Raw genomic sequence first — 20,064 nt, 5'->3', positions numbered from 1 at the left:
GGGGCACAGAGATGGTGAGTCAGTTCTGTAGTAATTCTTTAGGGTGTACTTTAGTGTTTAGCAGCTACCGTTAAGCGTTTATCGCTCCCTGTCTCTGAGTTCCGATGGACGCGTGCTGTTCCTCTTTGCCAGAGCAGTATATCCATGTTTAACAGATGCTCTCATGCTTTTTCATGCTGTTCCTTTTGACGCAACAAATAACTCTGTAAAGCACGTTGCTTTGAAAATTCACACATAAGAGTGCTTGTCAGATCTTTTATAGACGAGATATACTGCTAATCGCCATTCATTAGCATGACTCATTTTTGCAGCTGTTTATAATCATGATTTTGTTACTTCAAAGTAGCACACCTGTTTTCATGTGGTGGTTGAATTATTTTATCCATGAATATACTCCACCACAGAATAACATATTTTACTACAGTATGAGGGCCAAGTTCCTGCATTTATTTAATCATTATCAATGATCTTTCAAAAGAATGTTAAGAAAACAAGGGATTTATATCTAAGGTGATACGTATTATGATTATGAAGAAGTATTAGTACTCGAGTATATTTACAATGGGTCAGAGATGCCTGTAACGGTACAAAATAATCAGTAACAATACAAAATGATGCCTAATGTCACTAGCAGCATGTCAACACAACTTAAAAAGGTTTACATCAGACACAATCACTGCAGTCTGGAATATTCTGCAAAAGCCCTATTAAAAATGTGGAAAGGCTTGATTTACAAAGAACGGCACAACAGTCTTTATATTACTGATGGTCAAATAAAAAATAGGGGACAGGACGGACAATAGTTAATCTTGGGGTTAGAATTAAATTAATTTGCATCATAAACTGAATATTTCATATTATCTTCATAATATGATGTATCCTTTACAATAAGGTGAAGTCAATGAAGATGAAGATCAACTAATAACATTTCAGATTTATTTAAAGAAATGGCACTAGAATTATGGGTTTAAATGTACATAAGCTGTCAAAACCTGTCAAAAACACTGTCAAAACCTCCAATGGATCCTGACCACGAAGAAATCCTCTATTTTCAGGTAGTGTTCCTAAAGAATCTGCAACAGAAACATTTAAATAATAAGAAAAAAAAACGTATTTAATATGTATTTAAAAAAGGATGATGGGTTCTCTTCAGTCAGTCGGATTTTGAATCACAATGAGGAAATAATCCTTATCTGTTGGGGAAAAAGAAAGATTAATTCAACTCAGCTGTGCACTTTCTGCAAGATGTAGTGTGTACCTTTCATACAAAACCATCAAAGTACCATTCAAATAAGATGCTAGTACATACGTAACAGTACCGCTACAAAAACCATGTTATTCTTAAAAAGACTAAATTCTCTGAGCATAACCTTTGATATGTAAATACAATGTGTATTATATGCAAGGTATTGTACAAAATTTAAAAAATCTTGTTTGAATAGGCAGTCTGCCTCAGAAATATCAGAGTATATGAGAACCTGGAGCGATCATGATCTCATTTTTCTTGGAGCGGATCCTGAGGAAGGTGAGGTCATTCTGGGGGTCCATTTCCCTCACAGTTACCCGTGCTTTCATCACCAGCTGCTGGATGAGGCCGGCATACTGAACAGTACTGGCGTTGTCCAGAGTGCTTCTGATGGGGATTCCTGGGACAAGAGAGAGCCCACTTCAGGAACTCAATTACTGGCTTAAATTTCATGTATGACATCAATGTTGTTCTTTTCAGAAATGCCATGGTTACCAAAGACAGATAAAACCAGGACACAACACAGCAGCACACATTGTAAGCAGTGAACCCCTTTCCCTCAAAATAATGTGTGTGTGTGTGTGTGTGTGTGCATTAAATTACTTTCATTGTCTAAGAAATAATTACATGGGCGATGCTTCTGCATCCGGCGGCAAAATCATTGTCAAATATTACGCTTAATGGACGTCCAAGGCAAATAATTCCTGATCCAGCTGATTGTTAACATGCATAAAAATGCCAATATAATAACGAAAGCTTCAGGACACCATTAGATGTTACAGAAACTACGGAAGTAGACGAAATGCTCAGACTATAACTTTAACACTACGAGTTTCTGCTTTAAGATATCCGGACAGCTAGATTAAACGGGAAACCAGCTGATACAACATTGAGCAGGATCCTTCCAGTACCTTCTGCTGTGACGATGATGATCCCCTGAACTCCTTTTTGGGTCTGGATCCGTTTCAGTGTTTCCTCGACTTCGGCCTAAGAAACAAATCAATCACTTCCTCGACAAATTCATGGTTGTGCACCGTATGATATAATACTACGTATATAAAAGAATGACGAAAGCCTGCATTTCATGCTTTATTACTATTGACCCACTGCATTGTGATAGCAACATAGATGACGAGCAACTACGCAGCATCACATCATATTAATCATTTCACCCAGTTAATTGATAAATAGGAAACAACCGGAAGGAAGCTTCGAGACAGCGAGCTGCCTCTGCGCCATTCATTCTTCTGCTTGTTTACACAGATGATCCGTTAAAGTCGCTAGGTGATCATCTACCCAGCTACCGTTAGCTAAACATTGCTAACAGCGCCCAGCAAAATGTAGCCGGCTGTAGACAGACTGCAATTAGTCATACAAAAATAACGAGCCTTCGCTGACTGATTCACGTAACATACATAAGTGAGAGCACAGAATACGCTAAAATGTCAAATAAACTCACCATTTTTAGAATAATTGTCACTTGCTTTACTAGCCTCCCTTTGCTTCCCTACACAGCAGAGACCCAGAGTCACTACCTGTCATGCGCACTCAGTCTCTGCGTCACGCACACCGACCACGCCCACTAGGCGGGGCTAACGAGATCTACATGAGTCCTCATGGCCGTCTGTTTGGTCTGTCTGCTTAGCGTTGGAAATTTGTGATTAGACCGTTTAACTGTCATGTCGTGTAATTCCAATGAAGTTAAACGTATACTCTATGTAAAATAGTTGGTTTTATCTTCGCTGTTTAGAGTCCCCATTGTAAAACGGTTACATAGCAACAAACTCGTTACAAACTCCTGCAGTTTGACTAATTGACTTCTCTAAACACGTGTGACTCAATGTGCCCTCAAGTGGTATCTCGTAAATGGTGTACCCCAGCATTGTACTCTGTGCTGACGGCAACAGTGACGGTCCAAACAACATGTTCATGAGATTTATTAAATGCCTACCAAATAATTTATAGCAGCAGAAGATATTTTGATCTATTATGTAGTGAGGTTACATCCAAAGTTATAAGCTTTGCAAAATCACCAGAGACTGAAGACCCTGTGAGGCTGGCTTTAGCCTGAGGTATTCAATAAAGTGAAAAGCCATTTGTGCTGCATGTTATGCCAAGAAACAAATAACTTTTCTGTTGTTTTTTCATTAAAGTCAAATACCAGCTTAAATTGTGGTGTTAATATTAGATGTGTGTGGCTTTTGATCCAATGACATCATATCAGATATGCAAGAGACTTTTGTACAGTTCTGCATCAGTGTACAATTTAGATCTCAGTGGACCTTTGGTTTTTGTTGTGTTTACTTATGAGTAAAAAATGAACGTAATAAAATGTAAGCAATTGAAGGCACTGAGATGGTGAGATTGGCTTAGCTCCCAGCCTTACAAGACATTTATCACTCACACTCCCCGAAGAAGGCCATCAAAATCACTATGGAGCATGGCCGTCCAGCTATTATGTACTGTAGTAGACACTACACTAGTCAATTTACAATTTACACTAGTCAGTGTCACTTCATGGTTAATGCGGCTGCTTTTGTTGTATTTATATTTTTACCCTTTAATTCTATGGGTGGAGTTTGGGGGTGGGGGGCAGCAGGGGGCAGTACCCCCCCAGTTGTCTGAGGCGAATGATATCAATGCAGGGGTTTGGTTAGTTCTTTGAGTTTTAAATGCAGTTGTTTACCATCAAGGTTCAGTAAATTGATGGTATTGTGAGGTTATGATTGTGCTCTATGTTGTCACTTTGCACCTTGGTTTAAAGTGGTTTGTTGATTCCCTGTAAGTAGACAAAATAATAGGTTATGTTTGCATCAGATACTTGTGTTAACACAAGGTGAGCAGGATGTGGGTTTTTTACCTCCTCCAATCGCAAACATGAAACTCTGCTTGTGCTTAATTACCTTTTTATGCTGCTCGTATCTTTGTCTGTGTAATGATTACCCCAGGCTCATCTCCAGCATTTCAGTGTAAGGAAATTGCTGTCATACTGTTCTCATACTGTTATATGATATATAAAAGACTGTGACTTTGCTTAGCCACCTGTCTATACTGTGCAAAGCAAGAATGAACAAGTTAAATGATACAATGTTATAGACTGGGACGTAGATAGAATTTCTGGGGTCCCTGAAGGAATGTCAGCTTGCCCCCCCCCCGCACCCACCCAATTTTAGATATACTATTACATATTCATCGGTCCTAGTAAAGTAGGCCCCCCGAATCTGCCAAAGTGTCCAAGAACCTTGAAAACCCATAGTTACAAACTGATTTATCTGAGAAAACAAGTTCCTGTTACAACATGTAATATTCTTTTCCTCAAACATGTTTGTAAACTGTCATTTTATGCTTCGTAGCTTGAATATATTCCAGGTGGTTAATGTATACATCTTCCAAGCTCTTCTCCTGGATGGGGTCACAGGGGGGCTCACACCTCTGGGACCAGGGTTTGAGTCTTCGCCAGAGTGTGGAATTTGTCCCCATATTGTCGTGGGGTTTCCTCCGGGTACTCCAGTTTCCCCCCACAGTCCAAAAACATGCTGAGGCTAATTGGAGTTACCAAATAACCTGTAGGTGTGCGTGTGTGAGGTGTGTGAGTGAATGGTGTGTGAGTGAGCCCTGCGATGGGTTGGCGCCCCGTCCTAGGCTGTTTCCTGCCTTGCGCCTGTAGCTTTTGGGATATGCTCCGGACCCCCTGCCAACCTGCATAGGACAGGTGGTTTCAGAAAATGAAGGGATGAATCATTTAATACTGTAGCTGTTTATTAGTAGAAGCAAGAGCTGAGTATTTGTAAAACAGTAGTTCTGGTTCAGCACTCTTCTCAAGGGCATACTGTGCCTATGTGTCCACATGTTATATTTGCTATGCAAAGTCACACTTTCTATTTTGCCAGCCCTCAAACCTGCATACTTAATATAACCACTGTCCTTCAACTACATGTAGACAACTAAACAAGCAACTTCACATGTTTCCTAACCTGAAGGTCAAAAGCCTATGGCAGGGTTGCCTAGTTCAGTCCTAGGGGTCTGAATCCAACATAGTTCACAGATTTCTCTGCTAAGGCACACATTCTAAACCTGGTAATTAGCTGATTAAGATCTGTTTAGCAGGGAAATCTGCAAACCGTGTTGGATTCTGGTGCTCCAGAACCAGGACTGGGGAATCCTGGTCAGTGATATCCAAAACGTTTCATTGTAAAACTTTATTACTGCCTACAATTCAAGTACTCCATCCATCCATTTTCCAAACCGCTTGTCCTACTGGGTCGCTGGGGGTCCGGAGCCTATCCCAGAAGCAATGGGCACAAGGCAGGAAACAACCCAGGATGGGGGGCCAGCCCATCGCAGGGCACACTCACACACCATTCACTCTCACATGCATTCCTACAGGCAATTTAGCAAGTCCAATTAGCCTCAGCATGTTTTTGGACTGTGGGGGGAAACCGGAGTACCCGGAGGAAACCCCCCGATGACATGGGGAGAACATGCAAACTCCACACACAATGTGACCCAGGCGAAGACTCGAACCTGGGTCCCAGAGGTGTGAGACAACAGTGCTAACCACTGCACCACCATGCCGCCCCTCAATTCAAGTACTCTTCACTGATTATTCTTATGTTCATTTACAAATGACAAAGCTGTGAAATGATCTGTTTCAGTGTTAAATAAGGTTGTAGTGAACTAATTTCTGAGGTCACGGCATGCATTTTGCATCAGAGCAGACGTGGGAGGCAACATTGTAGTTTTAGGGTTCAGGTTTTAAATAAGAATGTGAAAGTCTGTAGATATTTAGTGATTTCATAAATGGGATACATATTTACCAATGAAATTGTGATTTATATCTGTTTTTAGAGTTCTGCTAGGCATGCAATGAATTAATATAACCACACATTCATATGCATTGCCAAGAGTGTTTCATGTACTCTTTACTTGGTCCAGTCTCAGCACTCAATTCCTGTTTTGTCTGCAGTTTATTCATTATAATGCAGTGGCTGTGAAAGTGTTGAATCATGTGATTTTTCCTGTTTACATCACACAGACACTGTCACAGAGAGACATTTGAGCATGAAGGATTTCTGACATCTCTCCGTTTGTTCAGTCAAACTTATAAAATGGTTAGAGATATTATTATTAAACATAATGAGGTTGAAAATCTGGCTAAGAACCATTTACTAGTAACGGAGTCCTTGATTCAAGCATTGAGAGAACGGCTCCTTTTTCACATAAAATAAACGTGCAGTGGACTGTGGCCAGAAATAAATTTCACAGTGCGTCTGATAACTTCCTCGGTAGATTTTGCCAGCCTGGGTGGTGGGTTTAATCCCTTAATATTATTGCCTGTCTACGTAGCTGCTACAGTGATTTGTTATTTCCTGTCATTCTTCTACATAAAACTTACAGAATTTAGTGTGCAGGTTACATTGCCACGCGTTGCAAGAGAAATCTTATTGGTCCTCTAAGTTAGTCACATACCTTACCTTTCAGACCACTGCAGAGCATAAGGAAAAGGTGCTTGTCAAAGATTGTGTGTTTGGTTATTTTCATTTCCGTTAACAAATGTTTCTTATTCAGATGTTTCTGTTGTGCCTATGAAAGTTTCCCTGCTGTCATCATTTCACTCAATCTCAGTCTTAACATCTTTATTTAGACATTTCTGTTTGTAGTACAAATATGAATGTCTCAGGTCATAACAGTGCCGCCTCATACTTCCAGGCTTGTCTTCAGTAAATGCCCCCAACTCCGTGTGGAGTTTGCATTGTATAGCTTTTCTCAGGCTACTCTGGTTTCCTTCTGCAGTCCAAAAGCATGCAGTAAGGTCAGCTGACGCTGCTGAAATGCCCGCAGTGTGTGCGTGACCCAGCTTAGACTGGCATCCCCTGCTATGTGCCCTGTACGTCAGGGTGGGATCCTCTACTGGATAAGCAGCTACAGAAAATGGATGGATTATTGGATTTATAGCACATAATTACAGTTTCAGGTTTTACGCTTACATTGTATTTTTAATTAAAAAGGGATGTACCTATTTGAGAGAGCAAGTTCAGAAAGTCCCTAGAGTAACTAGTGGTTAAGAGTCTTGCACAAAACCCCTATGTTGAAATCACACTGGCAACCCTGAGATTTAAACTGGCAACCTTCCAATCACAGGCACAGCAGCCTAACTTGCTGAGCCAGACACCGTCCCCATTTTAACAAAAATGTAACCCAAAACTGGCTGCAATACATCACTGAATCGCACGATGATTGTTTGTTTGATAATTCAACCACAATGAGACATTTACATTATCAGTTTTCACATGAACATGTAAGATAAACTACAGGCCTCTGGGAACCATAAAATAGTTCCAGATCAGCCTTGGAAGGAAACAACATCTGACATGGAGTCATAGAGAAGTGTTTTATTTGTTTGTATTTGAACTTAACGGTGCTTTCTTCTGGATCCCATTACTTCTGCAAGTGGATTTCATTGTTTCAGGTTAGAGTAAATATTTATTTCTACTGTTGGTGACTAGAAAAAAAGTAAGTGAATTAGTCTGGATTCACTTAAAACATGGAGGATCTCTTGGCATCTGTTTAACTCTTGGAGATGTCAGTCAAAGGAAATGTTAATGTTCGGAGACATGTAAACACATTTGTTAAAGTGAAATAATTTAGGGCTGTTTAAAGATGTCAACCGAAGTTACCATACGATGCAGAATAGTAATATTTAATATGACTAAAACGAAATGTTTACTTGTCATATTTCACTATCACCAATCCATATTTACTGCCACGGCAAAATCACAAAAATCACTCACAATTAACAGAGAATGTTACTAGCTGCATCCTTAATGCAGCTGAAATGCTGATTTCTGTAAGGCACTGAATGCAATGTACAGAATTTTAATCGATGTAATCCGCTATTATGTTGATTAGGGGAAGTAACATCAGACACACGCATATGTATAATGTCAAGTGTTTTTTTTCCGAAATGGAAGTCATCAGCTACTTATTTTAACTATGGACTGAAACATAAATCTCTCACAATGTGCTGGAGAAGCCAGGAGATCCTAACCGCTCTGGGAGATCAGGGCACACAGACACACGAGGAAGCACCAACAAGCCAGCAGCACCCAGACAGCAGTCAGTCATTACAATGGAGCTGGCTGCCTCTGGGACTTCACAGAGCGTGCTACTCCAGGTACGGAGCAGAAAACAACTCTGGCTGGGTTACAAATTCTTCACTCGTTCATTCAGTCTGCATTTCCCTATATTGGGACATATATGTAGCTGAAACACTAAATTTCAAAATGCTCTATGTTGGTATTCTAGAAACACTTGCAGATAACAGAATACAGCAACAACATATAAAGAATAAAGGAGGTATTGTCTGTGGATATATCATAGGTCAATTTGCAGTGCATCGTGGATATCTCATAGGTCAATTTGCAGTGCATCGTGGATATCTCATAGGTCAATTTGCAGTGCATCGTGGATATCTCATAGGTCAGTCTTTTAAGATGATGTGAGGGGGATACAGGGCTCTCAAAAGAACAAATAGGCACACCTAGGTTTGCTTATAAGAACTATTTATTACAGGCAATACAAAATATAATCATTAACAAGATTAAAACAGAAAATACAAGAGATTATAGGTATATATAAAAAGTGATAAGAAAACATGCATAGATAGAAAGTGCAAATTGATAGTATTGTTATTGTGATAATTGACTGACGTGCCATCATCACCTACCCTCACTCTTAGACTGGGGAGCCCTTTTCAGTCCTGGCAACGCGTAAGTCCCAAGGTCCCCACAAAGATCTGTGAATGCAATCAAAAAGCTAAAAATGCCAAAATTCTTGTATTTTGTTTGGTTATTTATGGTGAAGGTTAGGGCTGGGTGGGGGTTAAAGCTGTCATTGCTGAGATCAGGGTTTCGCCCATAGAAATGAATGTACGGTCCCCACAAAAATATGAGTACAGGTCTGTGTGTGTGTGTGTGTGTATGTGTGTGTGTGTGTGTGTGTGTGTGTGTGTGTGTGTGTGTGTGTGTGTGTGCGCGCCATCTCTTGGGTCTTTTAACCCCCACATATACTATTCACTGCGCTGGCTCTGCCGACCTGGCTGACTCAATGCCCAGGCCCTCCACAGAGCAGCAGAAACTCCACGGCCTGCCAAGCTCTGGGACCAACGCGCCTGGACGCCTCAGCCTCCACCTTCTGCCCAACCCGCACTGTAACTAAACAGCACCTTCCCAAGTCTCTGGGTCATGAAGATCGTAATTGCCTGGAAAAACACAATGGTAACGATCTAGAACGATTCCAGAATTAAAAAACATAAAAGCAATCGTCTGAAATACAACACACTTTTTTCACATTCAGCAACTCTGAGTCTAAAGCGCGGAAAAGAAAAAGAAAAAAATAATCTTGCCATACTCCAACTCCTGAGAAAACACTGCGAGACATGCCCATTCGTGTCATAATCTAAACCATCTTGTGCAGATATTTTCCACTGAACAACTGGCCAGGGAGTGGATCACAGCAAGAGGGACTCCAAACCAAGCATCAGGACGATCACTCATTTATATCCCCACAGAATAAAGGTAAATTTGTCTGTCATCATTCAGCTTGTTCTTTATCTGCATATGGCTATTTTCCTGTCTTTCCTTTCTTCTTAGAGCCGGGTTAATTTACTGCATTTTATTTAACGCATTAATCTTTATATCCTGTGTAAAAGCATGTTGTACTTCGGTTTAAATGTTGGGAAACAATGGAGAGCTGGCGAAAGATGGTACAGCTGACAGCATGTTGTCTTTTTGCCTAAGAAGATGCATTTTTAAATGACTGGTAATATATAAATCTACATTATCTTAGTCTGCTTTCCTTAAATTTTGTTCTTGACCAATTTTACAAAAATTGCAACCTCATAGTTTGATTTTACAGATTGCTTTTAGTACTTGTTTATTTAAAGTCTTTTAGATGTTTCAGATGTCATTGAGGTTTGTAAGTGTATGTTCTTTGGCAAATAATGGTGGGACTTTTTTTTTTGTATTGATCCTTTTTCATTTGAACTCTGCCAGCTGCCTGAATCCACTTATTTGTCTTGCTTGTGTGACACCTAGGGTGTGAGACACGTAGCAGCTGTTGTTCTGGGACAGCTGGCAGACGCTACAATATATTTTCCTTCCAAGGTGGTCAGTGTGAATTTTTCCTCAAGTTTATTAAACAAAACAGAAATCGCTAGGATCACTAGCCGGCTTCCGATTTTCTACTTCCCAGTCACCATGGGTCGTGGCAAATGCTTGGTGCCGGCAGGACGATCCACTTAGCGGCTCCGAAACAAAAGGGGTTTATTAAACAAAAACAGAACACATTGGGAACCATAAAATAAAGGGACCACAAGGGGTCAGAACGCAATCGGGAAAAACAACATGAGAAGTAAATAACGCTAATGAACACAGAACTGAGGAACTTACAAGACCTGAAACTAAGGAAATACTGCACTAGGAAAATAAACAAGAAAACAAATTACAAAATAAAAGCAGAACAGAACATAAGAAGGGCAAAACCTAGAAGAGGGAACTTAAATGGAAACATAGCAAAACACTGGGAAACAGAAATCCATAAATACAAAGAAACAGAAGAGCCAGCGTCAAACCCCCGAGCAGGGGGATGCATCCTCTGAGCTGCATGCTCAACCCGCCGAGCCCCTGACAGTCCCAGGAGAAGGGAAAACACACAAAGGGTTGAAGGACTATATGGCAGAGAGAGGGAAAGGTGAAATGACCGGCAATGGCTGCTGGTTAATCAGGGAGAGGTCACACAGGGTGCTGCCCCCACCGCTGTGGACTTTAAAACCGACTGCATTACTTGGAAATGTAAGCAGTGAGCATGTGGATTTTATTCCGGTCTGCTGGAGGAACAGGTAAAGGCGAAGAGGAAAGAAAGCACTACGGTGACACGTGAATGCTGCTTTCCTTGGACTGAGCAACCTCAAACCCCTCCCATGCCATGGGAATAAATCGTTTTCAGACATGCAGTGCTGTGCAAAACTCTTAGACCGGCAAAAAAAAAAATAATGCTTAAATTTTGGTTACGTGGCTGTAAAACTATGATTTTATGCCTGTCAAAGTGCATCAACTCAGCCATTTGAAAACCAGAATATCTGTAGTTACCATATGTATTTGTACTTGATCATAACCACAACGATGGCTGATCAATTATACCCCAAGAAATTAACTAATTAATCGTGCTGGTGGTGAAATACGTGGAATGGCTGGGGTACCCCTGAAGAGAGGTTTGGGAACCAAAGTGGTGTTCATCTAGCCATCCAACTAGATACCAGCGTCTTTTTGGAGAACAAATACAATTCTTGTTACTTCTTATTGGGTTAGTGTTTATTAGTATATTTTGTGTGTTTTAAACGTGAGCAAACTCTTCCCTTCCCAGTGATTAACGGCTCCAAGATACATACCACGTATTTTTTAAAAACCTCACATCTCGTGCGACTTTCTGCCATGGATAATGGATAGGATTGTTTTAAACTTTAACATAGCTATATAGCTACGTTGCTTTGGAAACTTAGGCGCTATTAAATTAACCCTGCAAGTTCAGGGAGTTTAAATTATTAAGCACTAAAAGAAGTGAGTAGTCATCTTACTAAATAAGTGTCACATTTGGCCCAAGTTTTCCATCTTCCCTGCTGAATAATTGCTTTTTCTTGCACCTACTGTGATAAGTGCAGCTGGACGTGCCTCAACGTCTGGTTGTTCTTGGCTGAGCCTCTGCTGAGTGATTTCAGTGATATTGCAAAACTCTGCATACTGCCAAGCCACCACACTCCTGGGACTTATTCAGAGTTTGTGTTACTTTATGACAAAATGTTTCCTTTGTCACAGTTTATATATAAATCATTTTTAAATATATATATATAAAAAATGAAATAATCACGTTCCACCCAAAGCATCATCTATGCGCCAGTTGGTGGCCTGTGTGGAGTTCAGCTTGCTGTGTTTCATGTCCATAGGACATTCCTGTTCTTCAATGCAGATTCATGTCGACATCCCTAAAAACTGTGAAGCAGAACCCCACCCTCTGTAAGCCCACGACTCAAACAATCTGCATAGACGTCCAAGCTATCAGTTACTACTAAATCGAACTTCTCATTCCCACATTCTCTCTTCTTTAATGGTAGAAACTACTGCCAGATTTGGGACCGAAAATATACGACTAAATCTCAAATCATGTTGCTGTCCTACACAATAAATTAAAATGTTGAATTTGATTTTTTTGCCATTAGAGGTTGCCAGGTTGGCTACACAGATGAAATGTAAAATGCAGTTGCTGGCCACTGGCCTGGGTTATCCATTTGACAATGCAGCAATAATTCTGGATCAATGCTTTGCTTCACCAGCATATTTCCGTCCTGTTTGGCCCAGTAAGGACTGCACTGAGGTGATAACGTTATCATTCACTAATAACGACAGATAGACGCTGATGTTTCAGTTGGTGCAGAAACAGACAGGGTATGTCATCGCTGTCAGAAGGGCAGGAGCCTGATAAGGCACGTGCTGGAGTTCAGGGTGTTATCCATATTTGGTGTGCTTGTAGTCCATAGCCAGGCTCCTGACATGAAATTGTATTAGCATATAGTGGAAGAAATAGAGGCAGCTCTCAATAGCAGCTAATGTGTAAATTTCAACTGAAATTCTGTGCAATTTAGGATACACTACAAATTGCAACAAATCAGAACTTTCGTCGATGTCATTTAAGTTCATTTTCGCTACATTGCGGTCAGACGACACGTGTCATTGACTGACACGCTGTAAATGTGAATATTAATTTGAGGAAACCAACGAGTTGTACCGAACGAAAACTAATTTAAGCGAGATGCTACTTGGTGGCAGTTGCGGTGCAATAGCACCAGCTGCTGTTTAAAAACCACATTAAACAAATATTTAGTTAAACGAAGTATGAGCAGCTAAGTTCCCGTATCACATGTTTCTGTTTCATGCTTACTATGAACGAGTTTTATTAACGTTTTATTGAGCAATCCATCAATCAACGATCCGTGGCTTAAAACAAGTTTTTTAATGTAACATCTTTTTATTCGTTTTTATGCAAGTTCACAAATGTTTTATGTAAACCCACGATTAGCGGAAGCTATTTTCAAATACATGCATTCTATAGATAACGGCGTTGATCTACATGTTGGCTTTCAGAGCTTTGAAAGGCAAATTCGTTTTTTTATTTATCCCCCCCGGTGCAAGTTCATTTGCACCATAACGAAGAAATCTATCTAAAGCGAAGTGTTAGTACTGGGAACATGAAGAGGAGGCAGACGTGCCACACAAACTCGGAGATATTCAAGATCACACTGGGGGCCGGGCAACACAGCCCGACATCATTTCCCTTTTGAACATGCACCACGGAGGCTTGCTGCTTGTTCAGCTCTGATCGCACCGTTTCCTAACTTGGTAAGTATGCAATTATTGCCGTAAAATATCACGTTTAGACACGATTTTCAGCTAATTATAATCAGTTTATAATAAGACGGCGGCTGCTGCTGTAAACGTGCCTCCAGAAAAGCGGTAACTGTATTAGAATATACTTCAACTCTGATCATAAGTGACATTTTAACATCGTATTGTAATACATGCCTGTAACTGCTCTATTTTTCGCTACATTCCCACCATCAGAAGCGCATGGCTGTTGTAATCCCGTAAAACTTTCTTTACATTTTCTTCAACTAATCATACGACGGCACCGTTTACGCCATTAGAGAATCAGTCCTCCTAGCCTGTAAATTTAAACATATCTGAAAGTTAACTTAGTTGCCTTTATGCGAAACCAAATTCACCTCAGTGTGCCCCATGCAGTTTCACTGTTTTATTATTTTTCTACTATCAGCCCGGCCGAGCGGAGAAACACCCAGAGTTAATAGAGACGAAGCGAAGTTTTCTTTAATTTCACCATAGATGGGGGTTTGGGGAGTATAGTTACTTGGTTTTGGTTAATGAAGGTCATGGTTTCCTTTGTATTCGCTCAGCCTCGACAGCAGGGTAATTACGGAGTCTCTTTGTGCTTACCTTATTTCGGGCTCTGTATGGTTAATGTATTTACATAGGCACTATAATCTTGTATTCAGTCTTTATTCATACAGTATACATGCTACAAAAGCTATAAAGCTGTGTAGTTATTCGTATATATGTATGCTTTATTCATGATAGATTACGCTGATCTATTCACTTACCTAGGCATTCATTTACTTTAAAGAAAGCTTGTCTCTATAATCGCCTGCATATTATGCAGTATTTGCTATTCTACTATAAATTCTGATATTTCATCGTTTTAACAGCGATTTTCTAAAGTGATGCTGAAGAGCACTGATCAGACTTCAGGGTTCTGGGGCGGCATAAGTGACACCCTCATTGCTCCGATATTTGTGATATTTGTGGAGGGGGGAAGACATTTTTACATAAGCGATAAAGCTCTTTGTATGTTATTTTCCCTGCTGAATACGATACAGTGTCATCTGTTTGGAAAGTTCAGTTTTAGTGCTCGATTTGGTTTTATGCTTGTATACCTTTATACCATTTTGAGATCAAAATATTCTCAAGACGGATAAATAGTTCATTATATGTTTTGTTAGAATGTTAAATGGTTCATCTTGATGGATAGGAGTTTTTTCAATTAACTATAGACTGTTCTACACGAATCATTTGTATAAATTAAACTTTTTTATATGCATTGACTAATGCATTGCTATTTGGCCCCTTTTGTTAAATAAGCCATATTTACTACTAGGTGTTTTTTTTAAATATAAAAGAACAATGTATATTATTTTTTTAAGCTATTTAGAAATCAAAGCGTTTCTGGCCTTTAAAATGCCGAGACTGTATTAAAATGAGCTGTTTGCCGATATTTTTATCACATTGACTTTGCAACACTGCTTGTCAAACTGGATGTTTATCTTTTGTTATTGTTTTTCTGTAGTGGACATTCTCTTTATATTGTCTCTTAAATCAACAATAGGCTACTTTAAGTAAATGTTGTTCCCTGAGTCCCTCTGTAAAAGCAGTAAGTGGTGGATCAGATTGCTTTTAGTGTATTTTTATTAGGGTTTCTTTACTAATTATTTATTAGACTAATTCAGAAAGTGTTCATTATTTGACAGCGGCCAGTCACACGAAAACACAAATGTCAAAAGGTCGAATCGGGGTTGTAATTCAAAGGTCATAGGTTTTCCATTGCTTCAGTTTAATAATTTAATATCTTTGTATCCTGGTCACATTTTGTGGTGACCAGCAGCTCAGCAGAGGGTGTCTGAGGAAACATTTTTTTTTATATCGAAAGCGATGTTTTAGCATATGAATGACAAACTCAGAAACCTGTATAACAATTGATTTATCCTCGGGTTTTCCAAAAATGTTATAAAGACAATGAAATTTTTCATTTGAGGTCAAAATGTATTTCAAATGATTATTAAAAGTATTATTGCAGTAGCGGTTCAGTCTAGATGTCATGTACACAGTGTATATAGCAACCCTAATCATTTAGATTGGTTGCTTAATCCATCAAATATTTGATGGATTAATCTACAGAAAAATAGTCCTTAGTGGTGGCCGTACTTTTAACACATTTTTTTTATTGTTTGAAGTTGGGAATTCTTGTCGGGGTCACGAGTGTTTTCTGGCAAGTTTAGAAGTTAGAAAGTGATAGCAGACCAATAATTAAGTAAATCTTATTGATTTAATAAATATATTTTTAAATATAAAATTTCACCAAAAAAATAAGATTGGTATGTTGATATATAATAATTTTAAGTTTTTTGATGGAATGTGATTTGGCCCAATTCTGAAGAATGGGTGTGTACAGTTTAGTTAAATCCATGTGGGCCCCAGGCCACTAGCAAACATAACATACCTGGGCCAACAACAGACAAACTACGAGCTAGACAGTTGAAAACTGTGCATCACTCCATAGGCATGTGATAGACTTTTGCTAGATGTTTCGACAGATTGCTTGTGTTTCCGCCTCTACATTCAAAAGACTTATTGCACCTGTGGGAACTACCATTCTTAGCATCGACTCTAGTGACATGTAACCACACTTTTGAACATTTTAGTTCTCTCTGCAGCGTGTGTGTCTGTGTGCTGCCCTGTGTACCGCTTCTCTTTTTTTTTTGTTTGACGAAAATAACTCTTAATTTTAAAGATACTTGTTAGTGTAACTGCATACTGTATTATCCATCCATCCATTTTCCAAACCGCTTATCCTACTGGGTCGCGGGGGGTCCGGAGCCTATCCCGGAAGCAATGGGTATGAGGCAGGGAACAACCCAGGATGGGGGGCCAGCCCATCGCAGGGCACACTCACACACCATTCACTCTCACATGCACACTTATGGACAATTTAGCAACTCCAATTAGCCTCAGCATGTTTTTGGACTGTGGGGGGAAACCGGAGTACCCGGAGGAAACCCCACGACGATATGGGGAGAACATGCAAACTCCACACACGTAACCCAGGCGGAGACTCGAACCCGGGTCTCAGAGGTGTGAGACAACAGTGCTAACCATTGCACCACCATGCCGCCCCCAACAAGTATTATATGAAGATTTTTCAGTGTCATATGTATATTTGGCTTGCACATCGTATCGTTTCTGTGATTGTTTGTTTATTCATTTATTCATCAAAAATATTCCCATGTAATTATTCACAGGCAACTCGCAAATATGCTAATCTGGAGTGGCTTGTGTGCGTGAAGGGGGGGTTGTTGTGTAAATATTACATTGTGGGACCAAATGTCCATATAATGTAATAAAAACCAGTTATTTCTGACGCTGTGGGGACCATTTTCTCATTTTTTATAAAAATCTGTATCTGCGGTCAAAAAACTGAAGATACCAGAAGTTTTGTTTTTGTTTGGTTACTTATGGTTAAGGTTAGGGCTGGGTGGGGGTTAAGGTAGTCATAGTTGGGATTAGGGTCTCACTGTGATTAGCACTGTAAATTTGCACCTTCGTGACTGTGACTTTCCTCTAGATGCTTTTGTCCTTAAAGTGTTCATAGCCCATGCTCACTGACTGTTGGCTCTGCAGTTCACTGGCTGTCTGCTTTGGGCCCTGCCTTGTGCTTCCTGGGATAGACACTGGAATCGCAGTGACCTTTGTCCCAAATACGAAGTTCTGCGAAATAGATTCCGGCACAAACGCGGCACATACGATTGAGACCTGGTTGAAATCTGAAACATGTGGGGGGCCAACTTCACGCAGGTGAAATGGATTGCTTCCATGCAAGTTGAGAAACTTTATACAATTAAATTCCAGTAGGCTTGCTGGCTTAAAATTGGTTTGCTGTTGAATAATAAAAAATAATACAGCTGTCATGGTAGTGCAGCCTACCAACAATCCCATGCAATTCACTTCTTATCTATAAATATGATATCCTAGTTTAACAGTATAAGTTGAGTTTAACATAGGGATTTCCTTTTAAAGATGTTTGGAGAACATGCAGACTTTCCTCAGACAAGGATGGAGTTGAATCCAGAATAGTGGAATGGGTAACATACCAGTCGACTCATTGTTTTACGTCAGTTGTTAAATTATCTGCAGTAATCTGAATTTAGACACACCTCTAATGCAGATTTCCATTACTCCTACTTGCAGGCCTGTAATTTCTTTAATGTGATTTTGACCACTGTTAATATGTCTGCAAATAACTGCTCAAGTTATTGAGCTTGTGGCTATGTCAACAAAACGGCGAAGATGAGTAGATGCAGTTTGTGGGCTTGCATGCCATTATATATTATACCCAGACAGGGCTAATGCAGTGCCCTCTGTTGCCCGCAGAGCTGTACCAGAAGTCACATGACAGGGTATGTTTGGCCAGTGGTGTACAAAAAATATTCAGGATGGTTGGTTTAATTACTCTGCTTTTGCACCATTGGTTCATGAGAAAGCATTTCTGAAACCCTAGACGAACGTGAAGCAACACTGAGGATAAGTAGCTGGCGATGCAACTGAGTGATCCACGGTAATGCCGTACCTCGGGCACGGCAGTCATATGTACTTTTAGTTAAATTTCCTGCTCCGGAATTGCCAGCTGTGAGATTTTCTGTGGTTCAGAATGTCTGCTAAGCAGTTTCTCAATAAAGCATCGCATTTTGATAGGAAGCACATGCCCTTCAGTAGCATGGCAGTGGGGTTTCCCAGCTGCATATGAGACCGGGGCTGTGTCATTGTAAATAAACAGCAGGCTGAATTCACCGGTGTCTGGTGTCGGTAATGTGAGAGTCACCCTCAGGCGCTCTGTCCCGTTATGCCTTTGGATCGCCCCACACTCCGTCCGCCCTCCGCTGCCTTTAGATTCCCTGCCATTCAATTTGACTGGTGTTCAGAGCAGTGGGCTGTGTACTCTCTGTTCCCCGTATAACCCTTTCCCTTATTTATTATTCATTTATTTATTTAGCGCTGGCCCACGCCCCCTGGCTGTACCTCCTGTCCTCTGGCTTGTAGCTTGACAGTTGCAGGACCCAAAGGGATTGATCTGGCATCATTCTTGGTCTTGGGGGAGTGATCAGGGGAGGGGTGATGTTGGCTGGAGGACCTGGAGACTGCGGTTACTTCGGCTCTGTCTCTCTCGCTTGCTTGGTCTCTCAGCCTTGGACGTGAGCTTGCGGGCTCCAAATTCTGGCAAACCCCCGGGCGTCAGCAAAAGGGATTGTGAGCTAGCCGGCAGGGAGCCGCCCGCTGTGCGCAGAGCGTGTTTTGGGGGCCAGCCATCCATCGGGAGCCCAAGTCAAGGCAGAAAGGTGACCGGTACGTTGACATGCATCAGTCTGAGGCCTTTCAAGCCTTTTTTTAATGCTTGTTCTGCACTCTGAGTTCAAGGAGGCGGCTTATAAAAACTGGCCGGCACTTTTATTTCTGAAAGTGGTGCAGCAGGAATGGTGAGGGGGCGCACTGGTCAGGGGATGGGGGCGGGGCATGGACAATGGCGGACAGGGGGTCCCTCGGGGGATGGGGCGCCGGCATGTGCAGGAGTAACAGCTGCTTTGGATTTTCCATCCAGTTGAGTCATGCTGCTGTGCCATTTGTGTCATGCTAATGGATACAATGATAAAAATAATTAGCGCAGGAAGTCGCCGGCTTCTGTGTTCATTTTCCGAAACGCACGGTAAGCCGAGTGCTTCAGGAAGCAGTAGGCTTTGTGGGAGGAGCTTGTCATGCACTGAAACCGAAATGTTCTCACTGCTCGTGCAGTTCGCTGATACCTTTGGGTTTGGGGGGGCGGGACTTGCATATATTACATTGTGGAAACATTTGATAAAATGTTATTTTGACATTTCTTCTGTCCTCATGAGACTAAGTCTTGTATTTAGTTTGGTTACTTATGGTTAAGGTTGGGGCTGGGTAGGGGTGAAGGTCGTCCATGACTGGGATTAGAGTTATAATCATAGTAATGAGTAGAGAGTCCTGACTGTGACAAAGACGTCTAATCCACACTCCAGACTAACCTTTTCCACTAGTAGCACTGGTGCTAAAATTTAGATGCACCTCTTAGATCAACATGTAACACAACACATTCATTTTTTCCGTCTTAACTGTATTACTGATAAGTGCTTTGGTTTTAAACATACAGAAATAAAATGTAAAATCACAGAGTGAAGTAGTGCTTTAAGAGAAATAAAACCATGAAGTTAAATTGTGTTTTTTTTTTTTTTTTACAGGCCACACAGAGCGTGACTGTGTCATGTGGACCCCGTGGTGTTAAAACCTGATCAGAAACTAGAGCTGCTATTGGTGCCATCATCAGAGGCCTCTCTGTAGCTCGACCGCCGT

At 40.7% G+C, this 20,064-nt stretch overlaps 2 protein-coding genes across 5 annotated transcripts in view; one reads left to right on the top strand and one right to left on the bottom strand.

Moving 5' to 3' along the window:
* Positions 1 to 426: 426 nt before the first annotated feature.
* LOC125747531 (dynein light chain roadblock-type 1-like) lies at positions 427 to 2,826 on the bottom strand. Its single transcript, XM_049022875.1, has 4 exons — positions 2,706 to 2,826; positions 2,158 to 2,233; positions 1,479 to 1,646; positions 427 to 1,193 (listed from the first exon to the last, which is right to left on the bottom strand). The coding sequence occupies exons 1-4, from the start codon at positions 2,706 to 2,708 to the stop codon at positions 1,150 to 1,152; spliced, it is 291 nt and encodes a 96-aa protein (XP_048878832.1). The 5' UTR covers positions 2,709 to 2,826; the 3' UTR covers positions 427 to 1,149.
* A 6,895-nt stretch (positions 2,827 to 9,721) lies between these two features.
* st3gal8 (ST3 beta-galactoside alpha-2,3-sialyltransferase 8) overlaps positions 9,722 to 20,064 on the top strand; it is a 22,941-nt gene continuing 12,598 nt past the window's right edge. Inside the window, exons 1-3 of one of the 4 annotated variants that reach the window (XM_049022868.1) lie at positions 9,722 to 9,822; positions 13,489 to 13,695; positions 19,953 to 20,064. The exon at positions 19,953 to 20,064 is cut by the window's right edge and continues 493 nt beyond it. The gene's annotated coding sequence lies outside the window, so the exon portion shown is untranslated. Of the gene's footprint in view, positions 9,823 to 12,838; positions 13,696 to 18,805; positions 19,042 to 19,952 lie in introns of those variants that run through there. The other 3 variants (XM_049022869.1, XM_049022867.1, XM_049022870.1) reach the window with 3 other exon arrangements.

The sequence above is a fragment of the Brienomyrus brachyistius genome, chromosome 8 (assembly GCF_023856365.1).
Source record: "Brienomyrus brachyistius isolate T26 chromosome 8, BBRACH_0.4, whole genome shotgun sequence".
In the NCBI taxonomy this organism is placed as follows: domain Eukaryota; kingdom Metazoa; phylum Chordata; class Actinopteri; order Osteoglossiformes; family Mormyridae; genus Brienomyrus; species Brienomyrus brachyistius.
Note: the sequence above shows the minus strand (reverse complement) of the source record. Positions and strands in the feature narration are given on the sequence as shown.

What these genes read in the sequence shown, in the direction of transcription:
- LOC125747531 (XM_049022875.1), bottom strand. An exon ending in CATCATCGTCACAGCAGAAG is followed by an intron (nt 1,647 to 2,157) that starts GTACTGGAAGGA and finishes CTCTTGTCCCAG; the next exon opens with GAATCCCCATCAGAAGCACT. An exon ending in TGAGATCATGATCGCTCCAG is followed by an intron (nt 1,194 to 1,478) that starts GTTCTCATATAC and finishes TTTCCCCAACAG; the next exon opens with ATAAGGATTATTTCCTCATT.